Genomic DNA, 17,702 nt, shown 5'->3' with positions numbered 1-17,702 from the left:
ATGATTTTTCAAGACTTTTGGAACACACAATGTTATATTTGAAAGTTTTTTAAAAATATACATAAAAATAGACTCATTGGTGATAAAAAACGAAAATCGACCAAAAGTAACATGGGACAACTATGCGTAGAACGGCAGTACTGTCGTAGCAAATCTCTATCAGCCAACGATCCATTCTGATGATGTAAACTTGACAGAAAATGTATGGTCTAACTGTCAAAACGACGCAAACCTAAAAACAACGAGTCTATTGAGTTGCGTATCTGGTTGAGTTACCTATACTCTCATTATCGCTGAATAACATCGATATAGTCTATTGTCCGATTATATAAGCCGAGCAATGTGTGTTCGATCAAGTGTTGGCAATGATCATTATTGTGGTAAATAAAACGAATAAATTGTCTGGTACAGCATTCGAAAGAACAAGTACAAGTGTCCTAGAGAGCAGGGTTGCAAATTTTCACTGTCAGTGATAGATTCTCAGTTTAAACTAAACACTACGAATATCAGTATCAACACGAACGAGCTGACAGTGATAATTGCTTGCAGCGCCAATCAGTTGACAGTGGTAATGCTGACTAGCAGCAATACTGTGATTTCGCACACGCTATGTTGCTTTAGCGATGTTTATGCGGTGTAGGATGAAGGTGCCTATCTACTCCATAGACTTCATGCAATAGATTTGCTCAGATAAAATAATTTTGATATTAGTTAAGATATATCATTTATATTTTTCCTCATATATCAATATATCATTTATATGACTGACATGATTATTGACTGATAGTTGACTTGGGTGACACTCAATATCAGTTTGAAGTGAGTGAGAGTGAAACTGCTGTTTGATCACTGTCATTTTTCTGTGTCGAAATTTCGCAACACTGCTAGAGAGTAGATTTTCCAAACAAAATAAAAAAAATAAAAATAACATGTATTACCCTATGTCGAATAAATGAAACACCCTAGTGAAACATAATGCATTCGATGCTGGTTATAGTGTATATCCATGATGAGTAGAATATGGTGTAACGGTTTGACCAAAAACTAGGCACGGGGTGAGGAAGCGTTTTTTCAGTTTGGAGGGTTGGAGACGAAGCATCACTATGCAACAGCGAATAACTTTTTCGTGTTTGTTGATATATCCTCACTAACTAGGAAATTGAATACCGCAAATTCAAGTGTTTTAAGTTGGAAATTGTTTCTTAAATTAATGAATATTGGTATCAAGGTATGTAGCATTGCCATATTTATAATTTAAATGCATCCAAATGATGTATTATGAGATGCGATAATTTTTATGCCCTAGTTGTTTATAAACAAACCTACTCGCTGGCATTTTTTTCCAATATGGCCGATTCTGCTTTTGACATATCGTTACACCATGTCTTTACACATCATGGTGTATATCATTATACAGCTTACTTCGAGAGACTAGTGATCAATTTCAAAAGATAAATGCTAAACGTTTTAAACTCCGCCTTCCACAATTGAAAAGTCGATTTAAAAAAAAATTCAGATGAGCCCAGTTTTCGACGTTTCATGCGTTTTTAAGTCATTTAGCATCAAAAAAAATTACGAAAACCGAAAATTTCAAGTAAATCCACTCTCTCCCCCACTTGGGTGATTTTTCGGATTTCAAAAAGGCCAAACTTCAATCGCTTTGCGCCACCTCTTTTTAAGTCGGATTGGGCTGAAATTTTGCACAGGGTGTTTTTTCGGGCAGGTGAACATTTTGTATAGGTTTTTTTTATTTTCTAGTCACTTTTTTTCATACAATGATTGGCACCCTAGTGTTTATTATGTAAGTTTCACGTAGAATTCATCTACTGGTAAAGGAAAAGGCTTCTGAGTATCTGATAACTATCACGTTTCATGCAACGTATAATTTCAAATCATTTGTCTAATTTTTAAGAGATAGGAAATGGTTTTCAGAAATTATCGAAATATGTTGCGTAATAAATCGCTCGGGTATGCAAACTCGTCAATTCGTGGATAAATAACATAAAATGAAAAAATCAAGTTCGTATCAGGCCGCGTTAGTCAGGTATAGTTTGGGTCTAATGAACATGCTGGTGTTAGACGAAAACATAAAAAAATAACAGCAGTAGAGCCAATCAACTAAAAAGATCAAAACTAGCACATCTTCTTCTATTAAATAAAAATAAGTTGGTGTCTGTAAGACGGCGTTTCACTCGAAATAGAATCAACGGATTTGAATGATTCTTTTTGTGTTTGGTTTTGTCTTGATCTTCGACGAGTTAATAAGCCATAAAAATAACAATAATCAACTGATAAAGTTAAAAATATATATATATATATATATATATATATATATATATATATATATATATATATATATATATATATATATATATATATATATATATATATATATATATATATATATATATATATATATATATATATATATATATATATATATATATATATATATATATATATATATATATATATATATATATATTTTCGCCTTTTCCCGCCTTTTACTCCAAGAACAACGTCATTAGATTACTATGATTGCAGGCTATGAGCGGTAGACAAGCTGTTGTAGCGTCGTTATCAAGGCGTCGTTGTTGAGTAAACAAGCACCTGTTAATGATTCACACAAAGTGATATTCGTTTTCGCTGCCTACTATGCAAAAGAAGCGTGGTAGCAACAAACTCGACATGCATGTGAATACTCTCAACGTGACTTCGATTTCATTCAAGGGCATATGCTTGATAATGTAAATTAAATTTCTGGCTTATTTGAACAAAGTTGCAAATAATCGTTTTATTTATCTGATAAATGAAAAGAAAGAACAAGAATAACACTACATGTGCGATGATTTAATTTATCATTGCTCGGATCCAATCAATCTGTTCAATTTTCTCTAAAATGCACACTGACTTAGATCATTGACATTTGCACATGCTGCAATGATTCTGTTAGCTGGTAAAATTAACGTGTAATTTTTACTTCTCAAAAACATTGATTTCTGTTCATGTTTCGTTGAATAGGCACTATTGCATTCCTACAAATCTCTGGATTTACAATTAATTGTTGAATGTTGGATTGAAAACTATAATGTTGCGAAGTTTCAATTGCACTGTGCTTAGGCAGCAGATCTGCCTAAAAAACAGATGAAATATTAATGTCATTGAAGCGAAAATTTCGATGCTCCGTGTATCCAGATATTACCTACCAATTGACCATTTAATTTCAAACGTCTGTATGTACCTTCGCGCTCCGCAGTTGCGTGATATTCGATAATGCCCGAAGCCCTGATAACTGGTGGCATTAAACCTCAAACATACATATTCTCGCATAAACAGCTTTATGTCGCATGGTCACGTGAAAAACAATTGGTATCATGTATGTTTGAAAAAAAAAGATACCCGAAAAATGGTTGGCCATTAGGTTTTGCGAGAATTTTTGTTCAGGACAAAACCAAATTGTCACTATGCCATGGCAATAACGAAAATCAACTGGAAAAATTATTAAACGTTGAAAACCAACCCTTGATATTTCCCGCCCTTCGTTGCAAGAATTGCAAGATTGCTGTGAAACTGGGTTACGCGAGGTAGTCAACAAATTAAAAATTCTGAGAGGTTTACTGTGAGTTTTAGTGAGTAACGATTTTTTGTTGCCTTTGATCGGAAAAGTTCGAAACAAGAAACAAGTTAATGAACATAAACGATAAAAAATAATAATGTGTTTTTGCAAGAATTCTGAGGAGTATTCATGCTGGTTCCAGTTGGTTTCGATAAATTTTCTTCCACATGTAGTAGGAATGCTTCCTAACGAAGGTGCCGCTAAGGGTATGTTATAAAAGGAATGTTTCCTAATCTACATGATCAAACTGATTCTTGCATATCTTCCAGTTGACTTGACAAATTTCTGCTGTGGTCGAAGTGTTTTTTCTTCAGATGAAGTTGTTGAATGTTCAAATACTTAACATGCCGTTGAATTAAAATTAAATTCGTTGTTTTTGTTCCAGTTTTGCTAGTTAAGACACGAGTAGTAGCAGGTCAAAAAAAGTGTCAGGCTTCGTAACACTGAAGGTAGAGTATTAGAAAGTCAGGAAATATACGAGTCCCGTAGGGAAGTTGATCGGTTAAGAACAAGACGAGCTCGAAATGTGCTGACGTTCGACGCTCCATATATCTCAGAATCGTCAGTTACACACTTAGTTTCCATAATCTTTAAACGAGTCTTGAACAAAAGAAAAATAAAGAATAGTAACTTAAACACTCAATTGAGAGAAAAATGCCAATCAAATATTTTCAAATACTACTACTTTATAGATTCAAGGTCAAATTTACAGATGCATTGCTGCCACTACCCGATGGCAAATGTCCTTGAAGCGATAATTCTGACAGGAAACTACAAAGGAGAAGTCGTAATAATCCCGCGTATGCCGATTACTCCTACCGATTTGCCGTTTAATTTCAAACGTCTGCAATTTCCTGTGCGTCGCGCATTCGCGATGACTATTGATAAACCCCAAGAACAGTCACTGGAAATTTGTGACATAAACTCCGAGTATTCATGCTTCTTACATGGACAGCTCTATGTCGCATGTTCACGTGGCCCGGACCCCGACATTGTGGAATAAATAGAATTTAGTGGCTAGGACCGCCTTGACCACTTTCACATGTTTCGTATATTCCGAATTTTAAGCTTGAATTATTTAGAATTCTGAAGCTTTTTATAAACTCTGTTCCAGTGAGATTGGCCAGGCAGAAGGGTATTACTATATTTGCATTAAGCCAAGATTTTGAATAATTGAATAAATAACGTAATAATTTCCTCCAGAATATTTAAAAGAATGACTGTTTATTTTCAGAAATGTATTGAAATAATTTGATTAAGGTTGAAAGTTGCTTCATAATGTTTACGAGCGCTGGATTGAAAAAAAAAAACTAAAAACAAATCAGTGCTAAAACATATCTTGGGTATGTTTTTTTAGCAGCAGTTAGATATTTCAGTTTTTGCAATACAACAATCAATAAAACTCAAGGCGGCGGTACGAAGTTTGCCGGGCCAGCTAGTTGCTGTATATTTATTCATTCGGATTCCTCTTTGTATAAGGTTGTAATAAAAAAGTATTGAGAATAAAAAAAACTCGATGTATTTAAAAAACATGGCCAATAATATTAAAACTATGTGTACAATTTAGGAATTGTTAAATCATTGCATGCATCACAAATATTCAATTGTGTGTTGAAGTACAACAGTCTCACATGCACAATATTTTAGGACCGTTAATATATTGCGTAGCGTATTATCGTACTTTTACTATACTTTATCACACAACATAAGTAGGAGTTAAAGTGCTTTATAGTTTCGTTTCTTATCACTCATTGCCCAATACCTAAATGTCTTTTCGGCAGATCCTTTGAAAACAAAACTTCTTAAAAAAGGAGTTACTGCTATTCAGCTTGCTTATAAATGACAATACAAATGTGGTACACACTAAAGGCCCAAGCAAATGCAGTATGCGTTTCCGTTTTTCAATCTGGTTTATTCGTTTTGTACTAAACACTGAAGCTCACGCAAAACGGAAAATCAACGCGCAATTATTTCGGATGATAGTTGAAAAGTTTTAGCCGATTTTATTATATTTTTAGTTCTGTTCTATGTATTTGCGCTACACGTAGTTGGCGGCCGAAAAAAAAGAAGATCGTATGTAGTTCTTTCTGTGAAAGACTAACATAACCATAATTTATTTGAAACAGCGGTTCTTTGATAAAATCTTTAAATACTGGATAGATTCGTTTGATGTTGCAATACATACCGTGTCATGAAATTCTCACTTGTTTCAGTGAAGCAACAATTTTCGAAAAAATACTGTGAATTTTCATCTGTAAACACCGACTGATTTTTTTCCATCAACCGCAAAGCGTGATTGGTTTTATTCCTTGGAAATGACTTTCCGATCGATGTGGCGTTCAAAGTTACCAACCACAAATTAAAGTCGGCTGTTTTGAGATTTGCCACAGAAGATTTTATACATTTAATATAGCTGCCAAAACCCGGATTGTTAACCGGATCCATTGTGCTTAGGCCTCAGAACCTTACAGTCAAAGTTTGGATGACTGAAATTCCCAGGATGTTTTGAAGCTTGTCTTCGTTTTTTTAATTTGGTACAAAAAAATTGGTCATTTTATACTATCATTTGAATTTGCTGTGCAAAATTTGAATGAAAGAAGCGCTTTTATAGGTTATGTTCAAATCAAACAACACGCCGTTTCAAAATCATGAGTTTTTTGTATTTTTCAGTCGATATGAGTCATCGACGAAAATGGTTCGTGCTTTGAAACAGAAAAAACTCATGTTTGTAGTGTAAATAACAATAATGGGTACATTGTACCTAAAACTGTTTCTTCACTATTACAATCGAGTGCGATATGAAAATTCTTCTCATTTCTATATTTGACGGTTCGATGGGAACATGTCAGTGACAGCCATCCAAACTTTACTTACAGGGCTTTTGTACACACGTAACCTTTATGAGACAATACTGCTTTGAAACTTGACATTTATGACAGAATAACATACGATAACATACGTACGTTATATTTACGTTTCAACATTTTTTAATCACCTAACAATCATGGTAACTTCCGTGTATCATCATGTAGCATATTCCACAACAAGTATGTGCAAAATCATTACGTTTTACTTCGTCATATATCTATTATGTCTTGTTTAAGCGTAAATTGCGCTTTGATATTTTGCGTTGAAGCTTTTTCAGACACATTCTACTAAGTTTCGAAAAATCTCGAGGAATTTCCAGGGGGCGGGCTTTTGATTGGACTAACATGCGATAGCGTTTTCGTCATCGAATCGTATAATTTTGCAGTAGTATCTGGAATAAGCAAAACAAATTGAATATTTCAGAGTAATATGAAAGAATATATAAATACCTCACGTAATATAACCCAGTTCTGGCTATCACTATAAACGTGCAGACGAAGTTCTTTGAGTTTACCTATTTTCGCATCCATGGCACCCTCAGCAATTCCGAACTCATTGAAAGAACCAACAATTAAAAATCCATCGGTCGTGGTATTATAATTACTCCAAACGGGAGAATCTTCAGCTAAATTATATGGTAACACCTCTACAGTAGTATTATAGAAGCGGTCAGAAGGCTGTTCAAAGTTTCCGCTTCGAAATAAATATCTAAAAAATGATATTATATGAAAAAGTTTTGTTTTGTCCTCTTTCCAATGATATACGAAACCTTTGAATCTCTACTGGATTGTTAAATTTGAACTCAATTAAATCCCCTGGCTGTGGCATTAGACCCCAAAAAAAACTTTCTCCTATGTAGGCCTTCTGAAGTGTATAGGATTTGTAATGCTGAATCCCAGTTTTTACTACCGCCGGCGGATTGTTGTGCGGGTAAAAGTTAGGAATTTTGCCGAACTGCTTATCCTTCAGCTTCTGCACTTTTCCTGTTAATAATATTAGAGTTAATAAAATGTTGTGAAAAAGCAATATCGCACCTTTTAAAGATGAAGTTGTTCCGATATGCTGAAACAATGATGGTTTGTAATGTATCCAAAGTTTCGACATCTCTTGTTTGCAACTTTTCTGAAATTGAGCATAATTACGAAATTGTAAGTGAATTTAACCATTTTTTAATCAAAGTACAAAGCACATCAGTTAACCCTGGAATGATAATCTTATTCTGGCGTTAAGTTGATGCATGAATTTTAAATCATGTAAAATGCAAGTTTTTGTTTAAAATTTAATAACGAATAATCATTACGGTGTTAACACATCCATGTATAATAAATACCATAGTTCATTTTTTTGAAAACGAGCACGGATTCGCACTATTAAAAAAAAAAAAGAGGGCAGTGTCACTAAACTATCAGACTATCTTTCCAGGGTTAAACGATGTCAATGACTTATGTTATGACTCAATAAAATCACACACGATTCTAGGCGGACTTATATCAACGGGACGCTTTCTGAATTTCGGACATTCCCTCGAATCATTCTCTATCGACTGATTGAAAAATAAGTCAGTGGAATATGTATTTCTTTCGACATTTCTGATCAAAAGAAAAATTAATACCCATAAAACAGCCTATTGTTTCCATCGTTATTCGCAGGTGGAAATCACTCAACTCTTTAGTCTTTTTCGAAATTATTCAGCAGGCATCATTCAAAACATTTTACACGTAATTTTTTCGCGATTTGTTGCGAAAAATGTTAAAAATTCAATTACAGTGGAGTTGCAAAAGTATCATCCCCAAATTTAATCTGTTTTCACTTTTAAAAACACATAGGGTGAAAAAAGCAAAGCCTTGGTGCTACATTCCGATTCGAAACTCGATACTCCTTTGAAAAGTTTCAAAATGAAGTTATGCATTAAAATTTTCTAAATAGAAAAAAAGAAAATAGTAAAATTTCTTCAAATGCTAGATATTGTACAGAATGAGGCAGGTTTGTCAAAGCAATGATTATTGTTTGTATGCTTCATAATTTTTAAATAACAATCCTTCCATGTACCCCGATTTTAAACCAATTTGTCCCGTTTTCCCCCGATAGAATCCTTGATTTCTGAACTCAGAAATTGCGTTATAACTTCAAGTTTCTTGAAAAAAATAACAAATAAAAAATCAACTCTTTTATTGTAAATTAAAATTAAGTGTTTACTAAAAGCACTATTAAGTTGCTCGTTCTCAGAATGAACTTCCGATAAGTTTAATATTGTTTTGGGCCCCAAAAGGAACCAAAAATACTACAAGGTATACAGCCCTAGAGTTGTATGAAATGGTGACGTGGGACTAAACACTGTAATTAGGGGTTTTTGTTACAAAATATACAGAATCTGCTGACAGAATCAATGTGTTTGCTCCGCGACTGTACGTATTTTTATTTTCAGCCTCCCCTGGAAATCAATTTTTGAAATATATTCAACAACACTCGAAAGAATATCGTTTATATTTGACGATATTCTGCCTGTAATACTTTTTGGTTTTGTCTTATTTAACTCTGATTAAATCTGATTAAATCTGATTAAATCAAATCTTACTTTCAAAATAATATGGAAGCCCTCACAGAGGCTCAATAATTTGCAAACATAAGAAAATATGTTAAACAAAATTATATACAAGTTCCAACAAAAAAACGTAACAATCAACAATTACATTTTTGTTTTTTGTTCGACAATTTTTTTCATTTGCCTACAACTACACTCGCTGTATTACGAAGGCAGCTAATATACGTTTATTATGGTAAAGCTTAGAATAATAACATATCATCTAACAATTTGGAAATGTAAAAAGAGATTCTGAATGAATCTTAGTAAATAAACCAAAAATTCACAAGCATTCGCAGGCTCTTACTCTTCTATAAATGTGTATATTTGGAAATTTACTCTTTCGATACTATCTAGTCACGATTACTTAGTGATTATCGAAGATAAAATTAAATAAATATCCGTTGCAAAAATTTACAAATCTTGTTGAGTAATTTATAGCAATCATATTTATGAGATGAACTTTCAATCACCATCAACAGCAGCATTTCAGTTTTTTCTCGATTGCACACGAATAGAAATGTACCAACGAAAGTGTACCACTGCAATATAAATAGTACCGCTGCAGTACGAATAGTACCGCTGCAGTACGAAGAGAAGTGTACCGCTGAAATGTACGAATAAGTACCGCTGCAATCATAGACGATGAGAGACCTGCGGTTCTTTATTCCACTGGTACTGTTGCTTTTACCGGCATGTTTTCTTTCAAGACATCAGTTTTTATTAGGTTCTGAAAGCAGGTTTAGAAATTGTTTAAGGATGGGGACTTTTTCAAACTTTTCGGAAAACTTTTACTTTAGAGACATCATATTAGTCTAAGTTTATGGAAGCAAAACCAAATTGACCTATTGGGACAATTTTTATTTCGATATTGATACAGAGAATATCACAGGAAACGGATGGTGTCCACTCAAGTCGTCTGTGCTAGGAATGCTCGCATGTAATTGGTTCATTATTCACGTAAATTTGTCATTGAAACTTTTTATCAATTTTACCGCTTAGCAATGAAATTTTCCTGATAACTAGCATATTACAAAATTGTTATACATTTTATCTATCCAACAATATATTGGTTATTGTTATCCATCATGTGGTTAAGCTGTTATAAACGTTTGAAATCTGACGCAACATTTGCCAGTTTCATTTCCAATTTTACAGGATGCATCCCAGTATAGTAAACAAAGACGTAGTCCCACGTCAAAACTTGGTTTTGGAAAACCAATCACTTTGATCCACTCTAATATTTTTTTGAAACAAACTTCGCAGGACTATGATCCTACTGACGATAACAATTTGTCTCGATCCGGGATTACAACTTACAACGACTACTGACTTGTAAGGTCAGTATTGAACCTTAAGACCTACTAGCAGGCACCTTGGGGCAGGGCACTTCCGGTTCAATATTTTTAATATGAGAGGGGAGCTGCTGTGACGGGGGGGGGGGGGGGGGTCGTCAATGTGTGACAAAATGTGACTAGGGAGGAAGGGAGAGTGAAATTTAATCTGAAATTGCGTGACGTACTTATTAGATGTCGCCTAACTGCCAAAACATCCGCACTTCACCTCAGCCGGAGCTGTAATCTACCATTAGTACTTACCGCATCCTTCTCAACACTGCACACTTTCGTATAGATTAAATGGTAAAGTAGCCAATCAACTGGTTTCTCGTTGAAAAACATTTGAAAAAAAGTAATTAGCCATGGCAAATCAGCGGATTTGAACATTTTTCCTGCAAGAATGTATTACGTGTTATATTAGAAATAGTAACAACGCGTTACATTTAACATTTCTTTGCTCACCAATGAATCCGAGCTGACAAAAATCTAGAACGAACCATTGGCTCTGTTCCTTTTTAGCGGTTTTTTCAAGAGCAAAGTTCTTCATAATACTGATAAATCCTTTTTTTGTAAGTATGTCATCTTCTAGTTGCACATAGAAAGCGCCCTTTGGTTGAGTGTAGGCCATGAGATAGGCAAAATCCAAATTCTGTTTCGAGCGCCATCTTACTCGTTCAACGGAATCATTTAAAGTTTGCCTTAGCTTTGTCATGTCTGGATAGTAGCTCGCAGCAGGTGCGATTATTTCAATGAATCCACTATCGATAAATGTAGAAAACCTGGAACAAATTCCGCTAGCTACCTGCGTCACGTAATCAATGTCTGACTCCCCGATAAATATAACGATCATAGTTTCGTTTTGCTCGTCATCATCCATGTTTGCTATCAGATTGTCCACAGTTTCTAACAGATATGATTGTTTGTCGCGTTTAACCGTTGGTATACCAAGGACTATCGAAACGCCCTGCCTATTCTTAGATTGCAAATATGCTGGTCGAAGAGATGCAGGATCGTCTAACAAATGTGGCAGAAAATGAAAGACCGTTGGTAGTCTCAAATTGGCAGGCAATTTAGCTGAAGTAGACACATTTCGAATCAATGATCGTGAGTTTGCACTTAAACCATCCAGCAAGTTTAAGTTAAATGACATGTTCGTCATATCTCCGTTTTGACTAGACATTCCTAGATACTGTGATAAAATTGCTACATCTTCCTGCTTCGCACGATACATGGATTCTAGATACTGCATACGCATCTGAAATTCAGCTACCCGCTGGGCCATAGTTTGCTCAGCTGAAAAATCTAAAAAAAACTCAGATAGTAATTTGTATTTCATATACGTCATCAGATCATCTCTTACCTGATCCTATTACTAGAAACAATATTGTACATGGTACCAAAATTAGTATAGATGCTAAAAAACAGTTACGTTGCCTTAGAGGTGTTGAAGTCAATCCCAATTTCATTGTTGCAGTATGTTCTCTATAATTGAAATATAAACTATAGTTTATATTTACAGCCTATATTAATGTTAGTGCTGTAAAAAGTTTAAGATGATGACTGTGTTGAAAAACAGCCTGTTTCCGCTCTGTGCGTTCCAAAAAAAATGAATTGTGCAATTCCACATTTATCTCAACCATTTTTTATATGGCTGAAACTTTCAACGAATTTATTTATTCCACTGGGTCAGTGCAAATCTACCTAGGAATAAAAAAACGACATCGCGATTTACGACGAAAGTAAGCAAGAGATGCCAGAAAACTGTTTACGAACTAAGCACGTGAGGTGGTAGGCCAAAACTGATAAAGAAATTCGCTATTTGAATCACGACTAATTTGCCTTTTGACGTAGAGCTATGTCGCTAAGGAAGTTCCGCTATAAGATAGTAAAACGAAAACGAAATTTGTCCAATTCTAATCGCAATTCTCGCAGCAATCGATTGAAAAATTATCTACGCATTCGACCAAATGCAGCCAATTTGCTGCTATGGTACTATTGAAAGTTGTCAAGGATTTCAGCCAATCAGAGCTGAGTGACTTTTCCTAGCACGGTCGACAGAATATTCGACCTTATTGACCGGGAATACACAGGTTTGCTTTCGGGTAAAACAATCTAACCAAATATCAATATGTTGCTCGCCTCATCTACTGTAATAGAAAATACACATTTCGTACCCTGTTCCGTTAGAGTTCCGCTCTTGGCTACTAGCTAATATTCACTCGGGCTATGCTATGAAAAGTGTAATTTTGCGGAAATAATATATGGTATCGGCTCTATTATCGTTCAAGGGGTTACTCGTATGCAGGTGAAAATATTGTATTTGAATTTAATTAAATGAACTTTCTGCAGTGAAATTCATTTATTAAAACTGCACCTACCAACTACGTTTGGCCAACTTCGAATTTTCAAAGACACAATACTTTGCAATAGTTGATGTCTAGTCTCAACCAGACTTCATATTTGTTGTAATGATGCAAACTTAACTTCCTCCAACTTCTCATTTATTTCAAAATGTCGCCAAACATTGAAATTGATAAATTTTTGAAAACAGATGAAACTTTTTAGTTCAGTGAGTCCCATGCAAACAATTTTTATACCGAAAACAGCAAATAATTTTTTGATGAGTAATTTCGGTCCACATATCTCGAAATTATCATAGTTCTAGAGCATGCCTGTTGTTCCCTTGCGATAAACATTCGTAGTATAACCAAAATATTTATGGCTGTTGGATGGTCACCTCTTCACAGCAGCTGGTTTAATTGGTGAGGAATCTCAGTTAACTCATCTAACTTCGCTATTTCGATGAACAAAGAGATACATAGTCTAAAACCGTTGAATGATAAACATTCCCACAGGTTAGCAGTCTCAAACCCTTACACAACACATTCTAACTGGTTTTTTAGAAGTCTTTCTAGCTCATCCGGAAATATTTGATTTTGGGTAGTTTCACGAACAATTCGTTATCGATACTACAAACTTGTATCGTCTTAGGTCTGCAACAAAAAATAAAGTAAAATGTCAATACCATACCAAATAGATTATAACCCCATGTTACTCCTGTGGTAGGGATAGTTTATTGGGATGATATATTTATGGTTTAATTATAACACACAGAGGTATTTCAAACTGTATTTGGATTTATCAACTTACATAACAACATAACAAAAAAGAATAATTGTGAATCATCCAGTATGTAACATAAATGCAGTGAGCGAGTTTCAAACATAAACAAAGGTGCGTACCTTTTGTTCAGAAAACCACTTAGAAACTTTCCGATCTCGTTTCCCCTATTCCAAACGAGGTGAATGTGCATGCATGTATTATCTATCACATCCCTTTTTAAGTAAACACAATTTTTGGTCTAACATATTACATGTAATACATAATTTACAAACTTTCCAAATTCACTTTGAATCATATTTTATGCTCGGTATAGCTTGAAATAATAATTATGATGGTAAAGCGATCATGCTGTCTTGCACTCTGATTTGTGTTTATTAAACCTAACAAAACAACAAATAATCTGAATCAAACTGACTTGCGTGAATTTACCCACCAAAATATTCACCCACTAAAATTTTATTTAGCTCCCCTAGCGGCGAATAGGTGAACTATCAACAGCGCCACCTACATGTCAAATTACAAAATATTTTAGTGGCTTGGCGGGTGAATTCACGTAACCTTACTAATTTGTGAATCTACCCTCTAAAAGCAACCACCAAAAAATTTTTGTGGCTGAATGTTGGTGGTAATTTCTTTTATAAATATAATAATCATTAACGACATCGCGCACACGACTTAAGTCGAAAGTTTATTTTTCCGTGCTAGTTGAGACCCTCATGTATCGACCCAGATTGACTGAATGTGGCGAGTATTACGTTTTACTATGTTAGAGCCACCCATAGTAACATTCATATTCCCATACATATATATGAGCGGAAAAAAATTCAATAAAAAGTTTTTGCACACGACTTAAGTCTTAAGTTTATTTTTCCGTGCTAGTTGAGACCCTCATGTATCGACCCAGATTGACTGAATGTGGCGAGTATTACGTTTTACTATGTTAGAGCCTCCCATAGTAACATTTATATTCCCATACATATATATGAGCGGAAAAAAATTCAATAAAAATTTTTTGCACACGACTTAAGTCGAAAGTTTATTTTTCCGTGCTAGTTGAGACCCTCATGTATCGACCCAGATTGACTGAATGTGGCGAGTATTACGTTTTACTATGTTAGAGCCTCCCATAGTAACATTCATATTCCCATACATATATATGAGCGGAAAAAAAATTCAATAAAAATTTTTTGCACACGACTTAAGTCCTAAGTTTATTTTTCCGTGCTAGTTGAGACCCTCATGTATCGACCCAGATTGACTGAATGTGGCGAGTATTACGTTTTACTATGTTAGAGCCACCCATAGTAACATTCATATTCCCATACATATATATGAGCGGAAAAAATAACAATAAAAAGTTTTTGCACACGACTTTAGTCAAAAGTTTAATTTTCCGTGCTAGTTGAGACCTTCATGTATCGACCCAGATTGACTGAATGTGGCGAGTATTACGTCTTACTATGTTAGAGCCACCCATAGTAACATTCATATTCCCATACATATATATGAGCGGAAAAAAATTCAATAAAAAGTTTTTGCACACGACTTAAGTACAAAGTTTATTTTTCCGTGCTAGTTGAGACCCTCATGTATCGACCCAGATTGACTGAATGTGGCGAGTATTACGTTTTACTATGTTAGAGCCACCCATAGTAACATTCATATTCCCATACATATATATGAGCGGAAAAAAATTCAATAAAAAGTTTTTGCACCCGACTTAAGTACAAAGTTTATTTTTCCGTGCTAGTTGAGACCCTCATGTATCGACCCAGATTGACTGAATGTGGCGAGTATTACGTTTTACTATGTTAGAGCCACCCATAGTAACATTCATATTCCCATACATATATATGAGCGGAAAAAAATTCAATAAAAAGTTTTTGCACACGACTTAAGTACAAAGTTTATTTTTCCGTGCTAGTTGAGACCCTCATGTATCGACCCAGATTGACTGAATGTGGCGAGTATCACGTTTTACTATGTTAGAGCCACCCATAGTAACATTCATATTCCCATACATATATATGAGCGGAAAAAAATTCAATAAAAAGTTTTTGCACACGACTTAAGTCAAAAGTTTAAATTTCCGTGCTAGTTGAGACCTTCATGTATCGACCCAAATTGACTGAATGTGGCGAGTATTACGTTTTACTATGTTAGAGCCACCCATAGTAACATTCATATTCCCATACATATATATGAACGGAAAAAAATTCAATAAAAAGTTTTTGCACACGACTTAAGTCAAAAGTTTAATTTTCCGTGCTAGTTGAGACCCTCATGTATCGACCCAGATTGACTGAATGTGGCGAGTATTACGTTTTACTATGTTTGAGCCTCCCATAGTAACATTCATGTTCCCATACATATATATGAGCGGAAAAAAATTCAATAAAAATTTTTTGCACACGACTTAAGTCGAAAGTTTATTTTTCCGTGCTAGTTGAGACCCTCATGTATCGACCCAGATTGACTGAATGTGGCGAGTATTACGTTTTACTATGTTAGAGCCACCCATAGTAACATTCATATTCCCATACATATATATGAGCGGAAAAAAATTCAATAAAAATTTTTTGCACACGACTTAAGTCGAAAGTTTATTTTTCCGTGCTAGTTGAGACCCTCATGTATCGACCCAGATTGACTGAATGTGGCGAGTATTACGTTTTACTATGTTAGAGCCACCCATAGTAACATTCATATTCCCATACATATATATGAGCGGAAAAAAATTCAATAAAAAGTTTTTGCACACGACTTAAGGCCAAAGTTTATTTTTCCGTGCTAGTCGAGACCCTCATGTATCGACCCAGATTGACTAAATGTGGTGAGTATTACGTTTTACTATGTTAGAGCCACCCATAGTAACATTCATATTCCCATACATATATATGAGCGGAAAAAAATTCAATAAAAAGTTTTTGCACACGACTTAAGGCCAAAGTTTATTTTTCCGTGCTAGTCGAGACCCTCATGTATCGACCCAGATTGACTGAATGTGGTGAGTATTACGTTTTACTATGTTAGAGCCACCCATAGTAACATTCATATTCCCATACATATATATGAGCGGAAAAAAATTCAATAAAAAATTTTTGCACACGACTTAAGTCGAAAGTTTATTTTTCCGTGCTAGTTGAGACCCTCATGTATCGACCCAGATTGACTGAATGTGGCGAGTATTACGTTTTACTATGTTAGAGCCACCCATAGTAACATTCATATTCCCATACATTTTCACCATCCTTCTTCTATTATTGGTTGATTTAACAGCTGAAACAACGAAATCCTGCGGTTTTTGTTGTCTCATTTAGGCACGATTTTATTTTCTGTTTCAAAAAGTTCATTCAGCGCCAGTTAAAAATTTGGAAGGACAATAAGTTCATCAAACAAGAAGTAACGTGTGAGGAAAATTGCAAAGATGATGTCGCGCGCTCTTCCTTCAACTCGTCGTGTAATCATGCTAAACGAGACAGATAATTTCTATAGGGACACAATGTCCATCCTGCATTATTGAAATTTTCAAAACTCATCATTGATTCATTAACCTTTAACAGTTGATGTTGTGAGTTAAGGAAGTGTTTACCTACGTGTCGAGTTTCATCGCAACAGGATTCATCGTGTAGTACCAGTGGCAGTTTGGTGCAGAGTTTTCAGTATACTAGCATTCTGGAGAACTATATTTCATATTAGTAATCGGTAAGTACCGTTGAGTTATTTCAATAAGCTTTTGGGTAAACCTTCAGAGTATTTTTTCTTTTCAACGACTTGTTTACGTCAATTTCCGAATATGCACGGATTTTTGAACTTACGCTATTTTTCGCACGCTATGTATCCATTGCGTAGAAAGCGACATTAGTGTACTTCAGAATAGCTTCACATGAACAAAACTTATATTCATTAGAATAAATAATGATCATTAGTTGTGCTCCAGCTGATAATTAAATTATTATTTGATCTTAAAAAATTCAGTAATGTTTTATACTAGCTCGATTGTTTTATTTGCTTTGCGTTAAATATTAGGTTAAAATTTTGTTCTGAATTTTACTCAATATGCTTATCTAGACTGTAATATTGATTTCTCTGAATCGCATCATCCAACCATTAATATATCTTCCTCAGAGAGAGAATTTCATTCATTATATACATTTGAAGACAATACATTTATAAT

General features: G+C 34.6%; 2 protein-coding genes across 5 annotated transcripts in view; one reads left to right on the top strand and one right to left on the bottom strand.

Annotated features, from left to right (window-relative positions):
• The first annotated feature begins 1,134 nt into the window (after positions 1–1,134).
• The window catches only part of LOC129727015 (uncharacterized), a 47,479-nt gene continuing 30,911 nt past the window's right edge, over positions 1,135–17,702 (top strand). The window contains exon 1 of the mRNA XM_055684375.1: positions 1,135–1,228. The gene's annotated coding sequence lies outside the window, so the exon portion shown is untranslated. The remainder of the gene's footprint in view (positions 1,229–17,702) is intronic.
• On the bottom strand, positions 5,113–13,920 carry LOC129727014 (alpha-1,3-mannosyl-glycoprotein 4-beta-N-acetylglucosaminyltransferase A-like). Of its 4 annotated transcripts, none has more exons than XM_055684371.1 (8): positions 13,645–13,920; positions 11,763–11,884; positions 10,865–11,704; positions 10,664–10,794; positions 7,519–7,606; positions 7,254–7,467; positions 6,934–7,192; positions 5,113–6,875 (listed from the first exon to the last, which is right to left on the bottom strand). In XM_055684371.1, the coding sequence occupies exons 1-8, from the start codon at positions 13,713–13,715 to the stop codon at positions 6,846–6,848; spliced, it is 1,755 nt and encodes a 584-aa protein (XP_055540346.1). In that variant the 5' UTR covers positions 13,716–13,920; the 3' UTR covers positions 5,113–6,845. The 4 variants fall into 4 exon arrangements, with proteins under 4 accessions (XP_055540346.1, XP_055540348.1, XP_055540349.1 ...); XM_055684373.1 differs by having other exon boundaries at positions 13,553–13,667; XM_055684374.1 differs by lacking the exon at positions 13,645–13,920 and adding an exon at positions 13,433–13,542.

Source organism: Wyeomyia smithii, chromosome 3, assembly GCF_029784165.1.
Source record: "Wyeomyia smithii strain HCP4-BCI-WySm-NY-G18 chromosome 3, ASM2978416v1, whole genome shotgun sequence".
Lineage (NCBI taxonomy): Eukaryota > Metazoa > Arthropoda > Insecta > Diptera > Culicidae > Wyeomyia > Wyeomyia smithii.
The sequence above is the reverse complement of the archived record's forward strand: the minus strand, read 5'-3'. Positions and strand labels throughout refer to the sequence as shown.